Below are 18,405 nucleotides of genomic sequence, written 5' to 3' on the forward strand. Positions count from 1 at the left end.
GCTGGGAACACATTCCTATGTGCATCATTCCCTCCACCTGGTTTCCAAGGGGAGGAAAGCCTGGAGCTGGGTGAGTGGAGGGAGCAAAGTGCATGGCACCAGGTTCTTTAGTCTGGATGTTCTGGGATCACACTTCAGAAAGCACTTGTGCAGTTCAGTGACACCCCTGATTCCAAGAAACAGCACTGTGAGCTTTTGACCATTGTCAGAAACTCAAACCACATCAGCTTGTTTTTAATGGTTGTGTTTTCAACATGTTAGTTTTGGCTTGGGAGTTATTCTTTCCCTCTTGCTCTGGAATTACTTATGGATCAGGAGCTTCTGCCCTCAAGAGCCAGATGTATTTTCTCCTTACATGCTCATCCACTGCAGTGCAAACTAAAGTAGGACTGGGGGGTGCTTAAACTGGTGAGGTGGTGATATATGTCCAAACAGGGAGATTGAAATGATGTAGAAGGTTCTCCAGCAAGAGATCTGCTTTCTGCAATGAGAAAGGATCGGGAACAGTCTGGCTTTCCAAGGAGTCACTGTGAATATGATCCAACAGATGTTACTCTTACTAAAGCAAATAGCTTTAATCTAAAGGCAGAAGAAAACCAGATTACTTTGCACTGATGAGTGTCAAGCAAAAAACTACGGAACAGAAAGTAAAGTTATTTTATTGAGTCAAAATATCAGTTGTAAAACCCTGGTTTGCAACCAGCAGTGTTTCAACGACCTCACATTAAATTAGATTAATAGGTGTTGATTTTAGAACTGTTTCATTATCTTCTGATACATTAAAACCTAATCATTTATTCCCACAGGCATTTTCTTATACTTCTGCCTTTTTAATAGTGTTGTTGATTGCCTAAATTAGCTGCAGCATCGTTACCAGTTCCTGTGGTACACTGGCAGTGTTGCTGTGCTCTTCCCCATCACCTGCAACTGTTATTTCCTGCACCCTGGTGCAATTATGCCTGCCTTAATTGGTGGATAATCCTGCCATTGCTTGCTCTGGTGCATTGTCTGTTCCTCTCTGCCCTCCCCTGAAAGGAAAGCATGACACTGATAAAAAAGGAGGGGCTTTGCAAGCCGAACTATATCAAACCCTTCCTCTTTGAGTCATGATTTCAGTAGGACTGCAGGGGCATATTCTGGAGACTTTGGTAAGTGCTCCACAGTGCTATGTTTTCAGGCTCTGATTTCTGTACTTAGGAATAGATACTTTTGAGATGCTGGAAGTGAGGTAGCTGTGCAGCTGAAGTTGGGCAGCATCCTTGTCTTTTCTGGGAGCTTTCACATAAAGCCAGTTGCTAGAATTGTGTTAACGCAAGTAGTGGTTAGATTTATCTGAAAGCTTTCTGAGGATGGGAAATGCTCTTGCTTTTCAGTTGTGGCCAACTTCTTAAAAGCCTAGTTATTAAGGTGTCTTTAGAACTAGTTATTTTTTGTCACTTCTTTGCTTTTTTTCTAGTCATCTCCAAGCTGAAGACTTCCTTGGGGATATGCTCCTTCACCTGCTGTGGAAGTCACAGTATTAGTCTTATACCTTAGATGACTATTCTGGTGTTTATTTAATGGTTATTACTCTCAAATTGTGTTAGCTTAAAGTCATGCTTTAATGCACTAGTCTGTGCTTTATAAATGTCTTTGTATATATTTAACAGGTTGGAAATGCAATAGGAAATGAACCGTGTTTTCCTGCTACATAAACTACTGCTGTGTCACATCTTTTAACGTATGGGACTGCTGTGCTATTTCTAACATGGGGTTCATGAGCTTTGCTCACAAACATCAGCTAACACTGTGGTATCAATGCAGCTCTTGAGAACTTAACACTGAAGTTTAAGGCCAGGATTTTCAGGGTTCCTTTGTATTCTTGCCGACTTTGCTGCAGTTACAGCAAATATCAATTACTTAGAAAAACACTGAGGCAAACTTGAAATCCTTCCATATTTTGAATGAATAATTCCTTGTTTCCTTTTAATCTTCTCTCTGTACAGTTATGTCCATAGTGGCTTGTCTGGTGTTAACTTATTATACAAATCTACAACTAAAGTAAAATCCCATCAGTAAATAAGCTGCTTAGATCTAGACCAAAATGTATTATCCTTATGTTGAATTACAGCTTTAAAAACCTCTTTACACCAAACATCAATCTTATTAAATGATAAGAATTGATTTCTGGGTTAAGAAACAAGTCTCTCAATGCACAGCTGCCAGTCTTAGTGAAGTAAGTGATGTAGTGGAGGGGGTGCCTGTGAGGTTTTGCTTTGTTTTAAAGAACCTCGTGGGTTTAGGGACAATACTCTCTCAGCATCACCTTAGTTGTCACCAGTTAGCACTTCACAAGGGCAGAATGACTTCTTTGTTGCTGGAGCCGTCTAAATACCTCTAGCAGTGTGTCCTTGTAGAAGAGGAACTGCTTCTCTGCAGTTCCATGAGCCTTGCTTGTCAGCCTGAAGCCTCTGCATGTGTGTATGGCTTCCCCCTTTTCCTTAGTGTGTGCCCTTTGACAAGCCTGCCCCATCAGAAAACCTCCCTGGAATAGACATTCCCACCTTTCCCATATGCTTACCACTTACTGTGGTCAACTAGATTAGGGTCTGCTCACCCCCTCCCTTACTGTCTGTCAGTCAGGTTTTCCTCTCTGCATGTTCTTGTTTGTGGATTTCTTCTTTTCTTCACGCTTTTTCCATTGAAAAGCCCCTTGAGCAGATGCCCATGAAGGAACATTTGCTTTCCTCTTCCACAGACTCTTGCAAGTAAAGAAATGCTTCTTTTCCGAAGCAGGGCATGACCAGGCTGGTGGCCTTTTTGGAGGTCATTTTACTCGTGATAATGAGCTGCTTTAGTGAGTTTCCTACAAAGTCTTCTCCTGAATCTGGTGCAAAGCTTGTCAGACTTTTGTCCTTGCTCTGAAGATAGGATGTGATGGAGTTAGTAATACAAAGGAGATCACAAGCTTCACAACAGGAGAGTGCTTTATTTCCTGCTGCAGCTTCTACTTGAGAAGCAGTGTACCAACTTTCTGCAGTGCTGAAAGAGGAAATATCTGTGGTAGGGGTCTGTGGAAGGCAGTGTGGTGCTTAGAAGCTCAAGGTGCCCGGGAAGTCCATATGGAATGTAACCAAATAGTCAGATCATGTACCTGGTATTTGGGTTTGTGCCTGAATCACACTGTTACATGATTCTCACGTGGCATGCAGGCTAGCTCAGTACTGTCTTGGGAGGCCTGAGATGAGATTTGCAACTGCTGCCACACTGGTGCTGATAGAGGCCAGGATGCTGGTGGGTTCTTGGCTACCTGGGCACATGCTGCTCATGTTTAGCTCTGTCAATCAGCATACCCAAGGCATGGAGCATTGTGGGGGTTGTTGTGGCCCAAGTGCAGGACCTGGCACTTTGCCTTGTTGAACCTCATCCCATTGGCCACAGCCATGATGAAATACATTTTCCAGACTATTGCTTTTTCTTGGGTTTGAGTCATTTCTGATGCGTGCAGAAGGTGGGAAGGAAGAAGAAGGCTTTTTCCATGTTCTTCCATTGCTTAGCAGTCAGAGAGTGATTGTGATCCCAAGCGTGCTGAAGAATGTGGGGGAAGTAGCTGTGGACTTCTACCATGCACAGTGAACAACACTGAGTCAGTTGTGTTCCACCTCAAAATGAAATGTTTTTAAAATAGATGTGAAGTAGAAATGTACATTTTTGTTGTGGAAAATTGCCTTTTCTTTCTAGCTTTAGGGCTTGCTCATGTAACACTCCATCATTCTATTTATGACTACAGCTTCCCACTGCCTTTGCCATCCCTATTTTGTCAGGTGCCCTAAGTAAATTGTTTCACACTCACTGGTTTTTGGATCTCAGAAACTGTATATTTATATAGGGATGCTTCATCAGAGCTGGAGAGCGTAATGTGTGTTCCTGTATTTGAGAGGGACAGGAGTCCATAGAGCAGCAGGACCACCTGAGAGGCAAACCCAGGGGGAGGGAAAAGGGGAGAGAACAGTTTTGGGAGGAGAAGTAGGATTTGGGGTCACCACGTTAGCTGGCTGCCAGCCTTCCTTTCAGAGCAAGACCTTTTCTAGTGCTTCCAAAGGAACATGAAGGGAACTGAAGTATTTGCTGCTAGCATAAATAGAGTTTTGTTCTGTGCTTCAGTACGCATGATGGGATGCTCCTTCAAAGACACTGAGGTCAGTCCAGTGTCTGCTCTCAAGGGTAATGGAGTGTTGTAACTTCTTAACTTTTTGGATCCAATAGACTTAAAATCCATTTATTCTTCAGATCACACACATTGACTATCCTTGTTAGAGGAGTAATCCTGAAGGATGAGTGCTCAGGTGCTGCAGCTACTCTAAGCTCCTGGTGTACTGACAGGCCATGTGAGCTGCAGTTTGCTTTCTCTGTGATGGATCTGTTTCTCCTTAACATCCCCTTTAGTTTGTAAACACACTACATTAGGGATTGCTTATTGTATACAAATGCTGAATAGTGAGCATGCCCATCAGAAGGGAAAGCAAGTTGAGATATGGCAATGAATTGAATGGGATGGCATATAAGGTATGTTCCTTTCTCAAAGCATGTTGACTTGGAGTTCTTTTTCATGCAGGCAAAGAAAGAGGAAAGTGTTTTTGTAGTGTGAAAGAAAATATTTTCTCTGAATGTTAGTTTCACCTTCTAGGGATCAATACCCTTCCTCATTCTTTATGCTGGATTCAAATTAACCTCTCCTTTGCCTTCCTAGGGTACTGGTACCTCTCCCCCTCCACTGCACTCTTTTAGGTCTCGATGAGCAGCATGCGGCACCGAAGAAATGGCAATTTTGAGAGCTCCAGACTCCTTTATTCCAGCATGTCTCGCAGCATCGATGTGTCCTGCAGTGATGCTGTGAGTAGCTGCTCCATCCTTGCTAAGCTTGCCTGTTGTCTTGGGAGTGAGCCACAGTCCTTCATGAACTGGGTTATGTCAGAAGGAGGATTGATTTGTCAGTTTTCCCATTATGGAGAAGTCTTCCTAACCAGTGACCCTGCAGTGGTAGCACTGGTGCTTTGTTAACATGGTTAAAATCTAAGATACATTGCATTCCTTTTTGATTCCTGTAACTCTTATGTGCATTATTAGTAATTTCTGTTTTTCAATTCCTTTTCCTATTTCAGAGACAAAACCTCTCATCCCAAGTCTCTATAAAGAACCCCCCAGCCTCTTCATGCAATTTGATGGCAAAGGCAGACAACATATCATTATGTTAAACGTCCCTTTCAAGCCTCAATGCTTTGCTGATCACAGCAATTGTCTGGCAGTTTTCTTGCTTCCGAAGGCCTAATGACAAGCTCTTAGGTCCTTAGCAAGTGGTTCCCCCTCCCTTTTACTTTTCTGGTCTTGCATCATTGTAGCTGCTTATGTTCTTTTCCATTTTCTGTTTGGATTTTATACTTTTAATGCTTTTCTACTTGGAATTGAACTGCTGTTTAACTACAAAGGTTCTGTCAAAGTGGGAAACTAACGATAGTTGTACGTCTTCCCTTTTCATCCTGAGCTAAATCTGCTCTTCAATACAAAACTCCCAAACCTTTATCATCAAGTGAGAAACCTTTTTTTGCTTTCCTACCTTGCAAGGGCACATTAGGAATGAATTTGCATTTCCCAAATGTGAAGGCTTCCCCTGTGCTTATGGAGTTTCCAGGTTAATGGTCAAACAAGCTGGAGAGACTTGGCATTCCACTGAGCTCACATAAAGCTCCACTTTTAAGTTGTTCAGGTCTCCTGCTGCGGTCTTTTTGTGTTGAATTAAAATAGCTCCTACCCTAGAGGGTGTAAAAGTCTACTTCTGTTTTTCCTTGGGAAGAAGCAGTGTTGGCCGCAGTCTTTAAGCAGCATCTGCATCACTTAACACCAAAATTATTGGCAGTGCTGTAATTATTGCAAACATGGCAGTGCATGCAAATGGGACTGCTCCATAGTCTACAGCTCCCTGGATTGTGCCACTGTGAAATCAAGTAATATATTTTCTATGTGGGGTTTTTGGATTAAAAGCTGACATTAAAATAGGCTCTCCAGCAGCTCTTTAGGGCATTGAATCTATTCTTCTGGTTTAGGAGTTATTGTAAGTACACTTTTCTCTTTAATTCTTTTCAAGGAGTTGGTCAGCTTCATCCAAGAGAACTTTAAGAAGAGAGAATGTGTCTTTTTCACAAAGGACACCAAGTCAATGTAAGCAGATATTCTTATGTGTTACAGGCATGGGGGTGCTGGGAGCTGGGGATGTTTCTGTGATTCTTATAATGATTAATTAGAATTGTATAGTATAATTCTATAGTATCATGATTATTATAATTTCTATTGCTAAGCCAATGATTGGAAGCAAACTTCTCAGGGCTTTATGAAGAGGCTGAACCCAGCAATGCAGCCTGACCTCAGGACAACTTCTTTCCTTGCGTGGTTTGTTTGCATGTGCCTGGGGTATTCTGCAGTCACAGCCAAAATAGCTGGAAGGCTGGTGGTTGGTCGGGCACCCCAGGGTGCTTCTGCCAGCTCCAGACCAGTGATCTCCAAACAGTTTCATTGCACAACCCATCAGTAACAACTTGCTGAGTAAACCTCCAGTATTTGTGTGTTTATGAACTAGATACATCTACTACTGTAATAATACATTATAAAACAAACACAAATAGAGCAATCAAAAAAAGATGAGAGAGATAAAATAAACAATATTTTTAATATTACATTTTTCAAGTTTGTTTAATGAACCTTCCACTTTGGAGTTCACTGCTCCAGACTCTGGAGTTTGTGTAACAACTGGAAATAACAGGTACCTTGATAGAATCAACCAGGTTGGAAAAGCCCTTTAAGCTCATCCAGTCCAACCATTCCCAGCACTGCCAAGGCCACCACTAACCCATGGCACTGAGGGCCTTGTCTACTCAGTGTATGAAGGGATGGTGACTCCAGCACTGCCCTGGGCAGCCTGTTCCAATGCCTGAGCACCCCTTGGAGAAAGAGTTGTTCCTCTTCTCCATCTAAACCTGCCCTGGTGCAGCTTGAGGCCGTTTCCTCTTGTCCCATCCCTTGTTCCTTGGGAACAGAGCCCAGCCCCTCCTGGCTCCATCCTCCTGTCAGGCACTTGTAGGGAGCCATCAGGTCCTCCCTGAGCCTTCTCTTTTCCATCTGAACCCCCCAGGTCCCTCAGCCGTTCCCCATCTCTCTTGTGCTCCAGGCCCTGCACCAGATCCACTGCCCTTCTCTAGCCCCACTCCAGCACCTCAATGTCTCTCTTGTAGTGAGGGATCCAGAACTGAACTCAGGATTTGAGGTATGGCCTCACCAGTGCCCAGTACAGGGGAGCAGTCACTGCCTTGGCCTTGCTGCTGCAGTGGTGCTGATACAGGCCAGGATGCTGGTGGTTTCTTGGCTGCCAGGGTACAAGCTGCTCCTGTTCAGCTGTATTAATCAGCAGCCGGTGCCAGTGCCTCACTGCTCTCACAGGGAAGAGCTTCTGCCTAAGATCTGACTTTTCCTAGCTTTCCATAGTCCTGTGCAGCCGAAATCCTACTTCTTCCTACCTTTGATGCAATTTCAGTGTTGGTGAGGAGGGCATTCATTGGTAGTGACTGCAAACCATGCCGTGCATCAGATAAGGGGTGGTGGTGGTAGTGGTGATGGAAATGTGCTAGGAACACAGTAAACTGCCTGTAAAATCTCCTCAGAGACCAGATTCCCATTGCTTCTTGATTTGAATGTCTTAGGCATCTTAGACATCAGTCATGCCCCAAGTTTGCATTGAAAATGATTACTCTTGGTAGTCATCTTAGTGAGCTTTTCATATGGGTGAGAGCACAACAAGGGAAAGAAATCATCTGTACCCATCAGGTTAGCAGCAGATTAGCTCACTTCTGATGGTGTCTGGTGTTCTGGTTCATGTTCTTCATTTCTGTGCAGAGTTGTAGTTTCAGATAAAGAGCTGGTGACAGAACTTGATTTGTGATAAGGAAAAAGGTCATATATGCAAGGCAATCCAGAAGTGCCAGCTCATCCTTCTACGCAGCCTGCTTCCCGAGATATGCTCCACTCCATTGCCCAGTGCTATATAGAAGCTGATTATCAGAGGATGAAGCATGATTAGGTGCTGGTCTCTTAGCTGTTGACTTGCAGCAAATCCGAGTCCCATGTACAACTGGTTCTGCAGCTCCACCTGCTGCTTGGCTCGAGTTGTGTCGTTAACAACCCTGCTCCCAGACTGCACTTCATGTAACTGCTGCTTTAGGCACCCTTTGTTCTACAAGCTCTAGATTAATTGCAGAATCATAGAATCCTGGAATGGTTTGGGTTGGAAGGGACCTTAAAGCTCATCCAGTTGCAACCCCCTGCCACAGGCAGGGACACCTTCCACTAGAGCAGGTTTCCAAGCCCCATCCAACCTGGCCTTGAACACTGCCAGGGATGGGGCATAACACTTCTTGGGAATGTCCTCATTAAGCAGAAGCTGTGAAAATGATCTGTCTTTTGTTAATAAACTTGTCCAAACTTGTTTTTCCGTTCATTCTTCTTTCAGGGGTAACTTATGTAAATGTGGATACCCTGAAAATCAACATATAGAGGGCACTCAGATTAATACCAATGAAAAATGGAACTACAAGAAGCACACTAAGGAACTTCCTACTGATGCCTTTGGGGACATTCAGTTTGAAAACCTGGGAAAAAGAGGAAAGGTAAGTGAGAATATCAAGGGTATATGTCAGGCTTCTATTGGGAGCACTGTGTTCAGAGTCCTGAACCCTATGCCAGTGGAACCCCTGAAAAGCAGGGAAGGGGAAGATAAAGATGATTTTATTCTAATGGGAATGGAAGGTGTTAGGCTACAAAGGAGACAAGCTGCTTTCTCAAGACCTGCATATATAGGTAAGAAAGAATAATTTATTCTGTTTTTTGTTTCATGGGCTGGCAATGGGAGGGAAGAGGTTCTCTGTTTCCAAGCACAGCAGAAGAATGGGTGGATGAGGTGGTTGCTTGCTTTTCCAAGTAGCTGGGTTTATTGCAATTGGCCAGGAATACAATTGTAAAGGTCTTGGGCTAGGTAAATTAATTTACAACTAGATCAGTGTCTCACTGGGACTCTGTGCCCTGATTATGTCAGTCTGTGGTTACAGTGGCCAGTGTGAGGTCCCTTGTCTACATGGAAATATCGTGGTGTTGAAGAGTAACTTAGTACCCTTCTACCTATTTTTAGTGGTGAACCTGACAGGATAAGCTGAAGTACCTGAATGATCAAGCTCCTGATCAAGATACTTTGTTCCTGACTGTTTGACTTTAACACCACTACAAGGCTGGGTTTTTTGGGGAACACTGCACTTTTCCAGTGTGGACTAACTTATGCTTTAGAAAGAAAATTCTCTGAGGGTGTATACCAGTGCAGCTCTTGGGTGAGGAGTATGTGTAATGTGCTTTGCCTTCGAAGGTGAAACAGGATGCAGGAGATGATAATCATAGGGCTTTCATACCTGTAGGTGGTCTAAGACCCCTCTTTGGAAGATCTGTACTGTTCAGTGTAGAAGCTGCACTTACCTGCTTACTACTCCATCAGTCATTATTCATGCTTTTTAATGGCTTTACCATGGTGCAGCATGTCATCCAGTGTCTGCCTACAGGGCTTGTCAACCTATATTCCCTTTTTCCCCAGCTGTTCTGTGTGTGGATCATTGCAGTCTGTGGATGTACTGTGCTCCTTTCCATATGGTAGTATTTTAGGTCTTGGTCTCACCACTCTGCAGGAAGTTGTGCAGTGTTGGGAAGGGTGTTCCACATCTTCCTATAGTAGTTTTGTTTGGAAGGGCTCTGCAGGGTTTCCTAGCCAAATCTCTTGCTCAGAGGATATTCTCACAGACCATCTTGCTCAGCCCTATAACTGATTGAATACTATTTCCCAAGGTGGAGATCCTACAATGACAGTACATTCACTGGGAATCTAAGATGTCAGTGGAGCTTCAGAGGTTTTATTCTCCTGGGTTTTAATCTTTTCCTGTGTTTTTCCTCAGTGTGGGGACAGGAGTGGAGGGGTGGGAAGAAGAAAAGAGCTGGCATTGCTGTTTGTGATGATTTATAGTGGTACTGTGTGAGGAGTCACATGTGGCTGAGCTCATCTGTCCCTTTTGGTATTTATGACTGGTATTTACCAACAGTGCAGCTTGCTTGAGACAGTCAAAATAAATGAGGGAAATGAGAACATGCTGTGTAAATTAATTGAGTTTGGTTTATGCAAAGTAGCAGAAATGAAGTATTTTGGAGTGAAAAAAGACTGAAGGTTTTGAATCACCATTAAACCAGATCCAAGTACTTAATATATTTCTTGATATGTATCTTCTAGCTTCATAGTACTTTGCTGTAGCTGCTGTGTACCTTTACTGAAAGGACAAAAGGCTCTCTCTATTGACACATTTCAGAGTTCTCAAAGCTTAAATGTTCTTTCCTTAGGTTGTGTTCCCCTTCCCACATTGCAAATCAATTTGCTCAAAGCTGTTTTAGGAAGACTCTCAAGGTCCTTGTGCATATTTCAAAGCATACTTTGATCAAATACAGCATATAAGTCTCCTAATCTATCCCATCAACACGCCGGCTGGAGTTACATCTCTAGTCTCCATTCTCATTTGCTGTACTGTAGGACATGTCTTAAAACATGGCAAAGTATTTTCTCTTGCTGTTACTCGCAATGTGGAAGATGTCAAACCCGAGGTAACCTAAGGAGCACCGACTATTATCAGTGAGGGATGGGAAGTTTTATACCCTGCATCATGCTTTTTAGGGCAGATGAGTCCTAAAAAGCTCTGAGCAGAACTATTAGATAGGAACAGACCAATAAAATCTCTGCACTTTGTAAGTCCTGCTTAAGCGCTCACTGTTTCTGCGGTGTTGCTCAGCTCCTGTAACATCCAAGAGCATTGTAGTTGCTGTCTTTTATGTTCTGATACCCTCAAGCCGAAAAATGCTTCTCTGAACACTTTCCTGAGTTCAGGGGTTGAAACACTTGGCAGCGTCTGCAATGGAGGGCTGGATCCGTCATGGTTGGTGTGCACCAGGAGATGGCACCGTTGTACCTCAGAGAAAGAAATTGGGGGTGGGGGTGTTCAGCTGCTTGAGTAGAGCCTTGCCAAGGATTCAAGCATCACATGTGTAATTGCTAGTACCTTGTATGAAACTTAAGTGTAATTGAAGTGTGCTTGCACACTGTGATGATGTATGAGAGAAGCTGTACAAGCAGCTCGGCTGCAGCATCTTTTGTTTGGTACTTGCTTTATAGGGATGAAAACAACATGTATAGATGAAAACATGTTGCTCAATTGGGAACCTTAATTGTTGGTGCAATGGAGGTAGTCATACAGGTTCAAGGTACTTTGTGTATCAGTAAGGTTTAGAGAAATGCCTTCTAACTACAGAGCTAACAGAATGTGCTGTGAGGATGTCCCTGTGGAGCTGTTAATTCTGCTGATAAGCTCTATGGGGAGAGAGGCTCTTCTCTCCTGAAAAACACCCAAGGCTTCATGTGGCTGATGCTTCTCAGAGCAGAAGCTATGGGAGTTCCCTGGCTCTCCTGTGTAGCTGCTGGAGCCTGTTAGGCTTCCTTCATGGTAGGCTTTTCTGAGACAGATGCAATAAGTACTCCTGGGAGCCTGTCCTGGTACACATTGATGTGCCCTTTCAGTGAAGTTAAATGCCTTTCAAGACTTCATATTTTCTCGTCAAGATTTACTACATATTTAATGAAGTTATGGGTTATACTTAAGATGCTGTTGTGGGGATATGTTACAATAGGGATGCCATGCATGTGGAGCCTGGAATTTATAGCTCATTCAATAAAGGCTTAGTAGTGTAATCAAAATACAACTGTAATTATTAGATCACTTAGAACAACCCTACCACTAATCCATGATCTAAGCTATAATTAGCACTGGTACAGTTAAAATTGTTACACCGTAAGCTTCCTCAGTGTTGTGTTCATCCTTCCAATGTTCCTCTGTACACCAAGGTTAGTGCTCTTGCCTTCCTCTAGAGGCAGGTGGTTTGAATGCCTGGGGAGGATAAAGATGCTTTAGAAGAAACAAAGACTTCATCACCTTTTGTCTGCTGGCTGTTGGCATAAGGCTGTTCATTAGAGAAGAAAACACCATGTTCCCAGCTATCACTATTTACTTCTTGCTTTGTTTGTTCTTTTCTCTCTCCCAAGTACATCCGTTTGTCATGCGACACAGACTCTGAAACACTCTATGATCTCATGACCCAGCACTGGCACCTGAAGACACCGAACCTTGTCATCTCTGTCACTGGGGGTGCAAAGAACTTTGCCCTCAAGCCCCGGATGCGCAAGATATTCAGCAGGCTGATCTACATTGCCCAGTCCAAAGGTAAAGACCTGCAGGTGTGCCTGGACAAATGTATTCCTGCATAATACTGTTGGGGAGGCAGCAGCTCAAAGGATCAGCAGGGAAGCAGAGCATTCTGTTTGCTTCTGCTTGGCTGGTGCACTTGGGGCAAATGTGACCTAATAGTTTGGAAGTAACAGGGTTGAGAGCTAGTCGTGATCTGCCCAGATAAAGTAAGGTGTGTAGCATATCTTTTGTGTTTAACTGAAGAATAAATGACTCTTCTGAGGTCTTAAGAGGGATATGGGATGTTGTATGCTAAGGGTACTGCATTAGGAGGGTGGGTGTTCCAGTGCATCCCTCCAGGCTTTTGGACGTTTTCCCCAGGGGCCTGGATTTTCACAGGAGGCACACATTACGGGCTGATGAAGTACATCGGGGAGGTGGTCAGAGACAACACCATCAGTCGGAGCTCAGAGGAGAACGTGGTGGCTATTGGCATAGCGGCCTGGGGCATGATTTCCAACCGGGAAAGTCTGATCCGCAGTGCTGATACTGATGTAAGAACTGGATCTGGGTTGGTGGGAAGGGGGTGGCTTGGTTGTTAGTTATACAGGTTATGTCCTTGACTGACCATTGCTCTTGGCTTAACAGTATCTGTGCTAGGCTGGTGCTATCAGCCATGAGATGTCTGAGGTGAGCGGCCAGTCAAGCTCTGCTTGTATGTCTGGTAAAGCAGAGCTCAGCAGGATGCTTTCCAGTGCAATGTTTGTGTAGAAGCACATCCGTGTGTACTTGAACAGTCCCACTGTGTCTCCAGCAATTCAACCTGGGTCCAGCTTTTCTTCAGTGTATGTAGCAGTGGGACAAAACACCGGGTGTTCTTCCTAGAACAGGAGGAAACTAAACAGTTCTCACAGAATCTCAGGTTGTTTTGGGTTGGAAGGGACCTTAAAGCTCTTCCAGTTCCAACCCCTGCTACCAGCAGGAACACCTTCCATCAGAACAGGTTTCTCCAAGCCCTGTCCAACCTGGTCTTGAACACTAATGAGAAGTAGTTGGTAGCTGGGGGCTCAGTTGTCACCAGCTTGTCCTTGAAGCCTTGTGCATGCTCTGCCCTTGGGTCTGTTAAACACTGTGCTTGTTCTTCCAGGGGTACTACTTGGCACACTACATAATGGATGATCTCAAGAGAGACCCTCTCTATTGCCTGGATAATAATCACACCCATCTCTTACTGGTTGATAATGGCACCCATGGACACCCAGCAATAGAGGCCAAAGTACGAACTCAGTTAGAGAAGTACATTTCAGAGCGGGTTATCCCAGGTAGGTGTGAATGGGAGGCTGCAGACTTCCTTCTTAGTCCTTGCTTTGGGGCTGATGTACAGTAATTTCCTGGGGACAAAAGGGTAGTGGTAGCATTCTTTGGATGCTGAACTGGAAGGGATGTGATAACTGCACACCCAGTGCTCTTCAGAAAATACCCCTCCCTTTATCTTCCTTCCTTTATGTGACAGTAATCCTTTGTGAGACACAGCAAATGGTCCTGTTTAGCAGAAAAGGAGGGAAGGCTGTATTGCTATCTGTTGGAAGCTTACCTTGGTGCTGAATTCCATGTAGCTGAAGCACAATTACTTGTTGCAGGAGCTGAAATAAGGCTTCTCTGAAAAAATCCATTTGTGAGGGCAATGGAACTATCTGCAAACTGCTCCTGAATCATTTCAGCTCCTTCTTTGCCAAAACAGATAAAAAATACTCAAAACCTTGACAGGAAATTCTGAGTTAAAGAGGTTTTGGGGTTAGTTTTTACTGTGTACCTCAGCTGAAGCATCCTTGCTGTTAGTCATGATTAAGCACCCAGAATCATGACAAATCTTGGGATGTCTGTTAAACACTAGGTCATAGAGTTATGGGTTTCCTTGCTTTCCTTTGCAATTAAGTGTGGAGTCAGAGGTTCTAGCTTGGGAAAAGAACCACAACGTGGTCAAAGCAATAAGTAACTACAATAAAATCACATCTGAGGGACTCTGGAGCTACTAAAAGTGATGATTGATAGGAGGCAACAATCACCTGTTGGAAGGGTGTCTGAAGGGGGCTGTGCAAACATCAGGCAAAACTGTTAATGGATTTGGCAAAGTCAACAGTCATCCAGTAGTGAAGTATTTGCAGGAACTGTTTGTAAATCTTTCACTGTACTCAGGAAAAAGGAGGTGTTCAAGCTGCATCAATGGGTTCACTCTTTTCCTTTCTTGCTTTTCTCTTGGCATGTTTCACAGAATCTAATTATGGTGGGAAGATTCCAATCGTGTGCTTTGCCCAAGGTGGAGGAAAAGAGACTTTGAAAGTAAGTTTATTTCTTTTACTCATTTCCAAGAGTGACAACCAGGACATTGCTTTAGGAGTTAAGAGAGGTTATGCCACAAACAACTTTATCAAGTAGACAGTCCTATTACTGAAGCTTGCCCAGCACTTGCTATGGAAAGACTTGGCTTGCAATTGGATTGAAGCTGAAGAAGTTTGTTTCAGTTAAGATTTTCTGTGCAAGAAGTTTCTGCCTCAGGCTGCCATCCTGGGAAACTATTGGCTGGGACAGTTCAGTTCTTCCATAGCAAATCCAGCATGGAAATGTTTCTCCTGTGTTAATCTGAGCAGCAGCCAGAAGTGTCTTTGTCAGCCATGTAGGTATCAAGCTTTTTAGTACCATTTTGCCTGAGCTTAACTTTGAGAAAACTTGGCTTGCTTGTGCTCAGTGGGGATGAGTGCTCCCGTGTGATACACAGGGAAGAGCTGTGCTGGAGATACTCTAGCTCTGAGCTTGTTTGAACTGCCTTGTGATGGCTGCCCTTGAGAACTGTGGTCTGCACCTAGTTTAGATGTAGGCAGCTGAGCAAGCAGGGGGGCTCTGCTGACTCTGACCCTTCTAAACCTAGAAAGGGAGGGAGCAGGCTTCACCTTCAGATAGATGACAGGTAGGAAGAGGATGAACCTTGCAACAGTGAAGGTGAGTGGCCTGCACAGAGGGGGTGTGACTGAGGGAGCAAAGGGACCTGGTAGCAGTGAATTCAAACCAAGGTCATGTGCAGTCAGGCTGTGTGGGAAGCACATGGTAACTGTGAGGATGGGATGGCTCTGATGAACAGCAAGAAGAGGAGCTGATGTAGCCTGGACTGCAGGACCTTGAGAAAGAGTTGGCACATGGGCTGGAATTGCAAGAGGGTAGGATGCAGTGAGAAGAGTATGTCAGTGCTTGAGTCAATAAAACTGAAACAGGTAATCCTTTCTTTTGGTTATCTTGTACTACCTGTTGTGCCCAGAGCTAATGCTGTTCAGATTGGCTTGTCAGATGATACTGGGAATTCAAAGCACAGTCTTTGTAACTACTTCACTGCTAAGATTAATCGATTAGTCTGAACCAAGCCATTATTCCAGCCTCCCTGTATGCTTTCTGGGTCTTTGGGTTCCATTCACATGATTAATTTCAGCTTCGCCCCCAGGTAGATTGTAAGTGAATACAGATGCAGAGTTCAGTGTCTTAATCAGCGGTCCTAAGATGAATTGAAGCATCCATTCAGGTTTTAGAGCAAACCTGAAAATGAGATGCTAAATATGCCCCACTCTGGACCATGGGTTCCTGTTTTTTCTCACCTAACTCTACTATCTCTAGTCTTTCTACTGAAGAGTAAGCTCCTAACACAGTCATGCTTCAAGTGATCACCTGTCCCTCTCTGGCTCCCTAGTCTATCAATGTGGCCATCAAGAGTAAGATTCCCTGTGTTGTGGTGGAAGGCTCTGGTCGGATTGCTGATGTTATTGCTAGCTTGATGGAGGCAGAAGGCACTCTTGCTTCTTCATGTGTCAAGGAGAGCTTGCTCAGGTATCTGCCTCGCACCATTTCAAGGCTCTCAGAAGAGGAGACTGAAAGCTGGATCAAATGGGTAAGTGTCTGCTACTGCAGGGAGCTGAAAGTGGGAGAAGGGTAGAGGAAACAGGTCAGGAGCAGCTAGTGACTTCCAAATCAGGGATGTTGCTTCCTGGTAGTACATCTATAGGATGTGTGGGGCTCCTTGCCATGGTATATCCATAGGGATTTCAAAATGAAAAATCCCAAACTCTTAAAACTTACAGGGGTTGGAACAAAAAGAGTGGGGACTGCAGTCTTTTGGGTACACAGCACATGTCCAGGCATGGGGAGAGCCAAGACCAGATGTTTTGTAACTGTCTGCTCCCTGGATGCTTGCCATTGCTCTGGAGTACTGTCTGCTGTAGGTGTCTCTTGGCTGATGTGCTGGTTGGGGTTGCTATTTTGTGTGCTTTGTGAACGTGGAGAAATGGGCTGTTTGCTGAATCAGGCCTCACGCTGCTAAATCCTGCTCAAAGGGTTAACACTGCTACCCCATGGACTTTGAAACTGGAGTGATTCTATTTTGGCATTCTTTCATTTATTCCTAAAGTTCCTGTCTTCCTGCATCCCTTAAGATGCTGATTTCCCTTCCAGAGTAGAAGTGGGATGTTTAGGACTAGAGGCTTACTTGGTCAGGATTTCATCACAGCAGCATCCCTCCACCATCTCCATCAGGGCTTTGTTAGCAGTGACTTACTACACTGTGTACATGGGATGCAGTTGAAGTTGCAACACTGCAAGTACATCAGCAAAATCTTTTATTCTTCCTTACCTGTTCGAGCAGAGGTAGTGCTTTCAGGATGTAGCCACCATTGTGATCCCATATGGAACTGTTCATTACAAGAGTGTTTTCCAGAGACTGGGAAAACTGGAGAAGTAAGGAGAGCACCTACTAGCTTAGGTTGCTTGTGCCAGTCCTGTTGTAACTGTCTGGCTACCTGACCTTCAGGAGGACCTGGTTTTAGATATGCTTTGGCTCTCTTTAAAACATTGGAGTTCTTTATGTTGAGGTCTTAGTTCCAAGAACTTCTCAGCTTAGTGAACAAGCCATTAACTTGAGCTAATTGACTTTCTCAGTTAACTGCCCAATGCTTTAGCCTGGCGTCTGATTTGGTTTTCCTCTCTTGGTTAATTTTCTCCTACCCACGCTTACAGCAGGGAGTCATTGAACATTCACATCTCAGTGGAAGCTCATAATGGGGGCTGGAAAAGGGAATATAGCATTTAAGGCCTCTTCTCTCAGTTTTCTGCACCCAAGCCTTTATGTTTTTCATGGCTGCACCATTGTGACTTGTTTGCAGGCCCCAGAGAGGAATTCATACACTGAAACATTTGTATTTTCTTTGATATAAACCAATCAAAGCTGCTGGTATTGAAGTCTGAGCAGCTGTTGATGTTCAAGCAGCTATTGTTTCTGGCAAGGCCCCACTCAGATCTCTTGGTCAGAGCTTGGCAGAGTGAGTCCATGTGACAACCTGCAAGTTACACTGGGGAACCTGCTCCATTTGCCCCCGTTACAAGCAATGGGCTTGGACTACATCTCCAGAGCTATATTCCAATCTCAGCAATTTTCTGCTTCTTTAATAAGAAACTTACAGGGAAAAGGGTAGGAATGGCCTTTTGCAGAGACAGTCCTGCAGAAACCACATTTGAACATGCACTTTGAGCCTGGGGGCTGTGGCATCCAACCCTAAAGAGGAAGAACAGCCCCAGAGCAGACAATGAGCCTCTGGTTTCCAGAAGGCTCAACTGCACCTGCACCATTTCACCTGCTCCATTGCTTCCCTGCATCAGCTCCATTGCCCTTCTCTGGCCCTGCTCCAGCACCTCAATGTCTCTCTTGTATCTTGTTGAAGATTAATAATCTTGTCTAAGATTAACCGATCCTGTAATAAGGTTGTAATAAGAGAAATAATCTTGTCCAAGATTAGTAAATCTTGAAATAATCTTGTCTAAGATCATTTGTTTTCTATGTGCTTGAATGGAAGGAACATTGTAAGGGCTGGTTATGTGAGAAGTGACCTCTGTTTTTTACAAAGCACAAGGAGGTAGAAACTTCTCTAACAAACAAGATATTTGGTGAAACTTATGCTGTTATGCTGGGTTTTTTTGATGAGTAGTTTGTAATTATTGAGATTAGATCATTTTGGTTATGGTGTTCTGCACAGGC

The 18,405-nt window shown here is 44.0% G+C and overlaps 1 protein-coding gene across 1 annotated transcript in view; it reads left to right on the plus strand.

Annotated features, from left to right (window-relative positions):
- Positions 1-1,106: 1,106 nt before the first annotated feature.
- TRPM8 (transient receptor potential cation channel subfamily M member 8) overlaps positions 1,107-18,405 on the plus strand; it is a 41,552-nt gene continuing 24,253 nt past the window's right edge. The window contains exons 1-9 of the mRNA XM_034065454.1: positions 1,107-1,148; positions 4,768-4,872; positions 6,122-6,195; positions 8,534-8,690; positions 12,197-12,374; positions 12,720-12,892; positions 13,486-13,660; positions 14,611-14,678; positions 16,072-16,269. Of these exons, the coding sequence (XP_033921345.1) occupies positions 1,107-1,148; positions 4,768-4,872; positions 6,122-6,195; positions 8,534-8,690; positions 12,197-12,374; positions 12,720-12,892; positions 13,486-13,660; positions 14,611-14,678; positions 16,072-16,269 (1,170 nt within the window). The remainder of the gene's footprint in view (positions 1,149-4,767; positions 4,873-6,121; positions 6,196-8,533; positions 8,691-12,196; positions 12,375-12,719; positions 12,893-13,485; positions 13,661-14,610; positions 14,679-16,071; positions 16,270-18,405) is intronic.

This window comes from Melopsittacus undulatus, chromosome 8 (genome assembly GCF_012275295.1).
Source record: "Melopsittacus undulatus isolate bMelUnd1 chromosome 8, bMelUnd1.mat.Z, whole genome shotgun sequence".
NCBI lineage: Eukaryota > Metazoa > Chordata > Aves > Psittaciformes > Psittaculidae > Melopsittacus > Melopsittacus undulatus.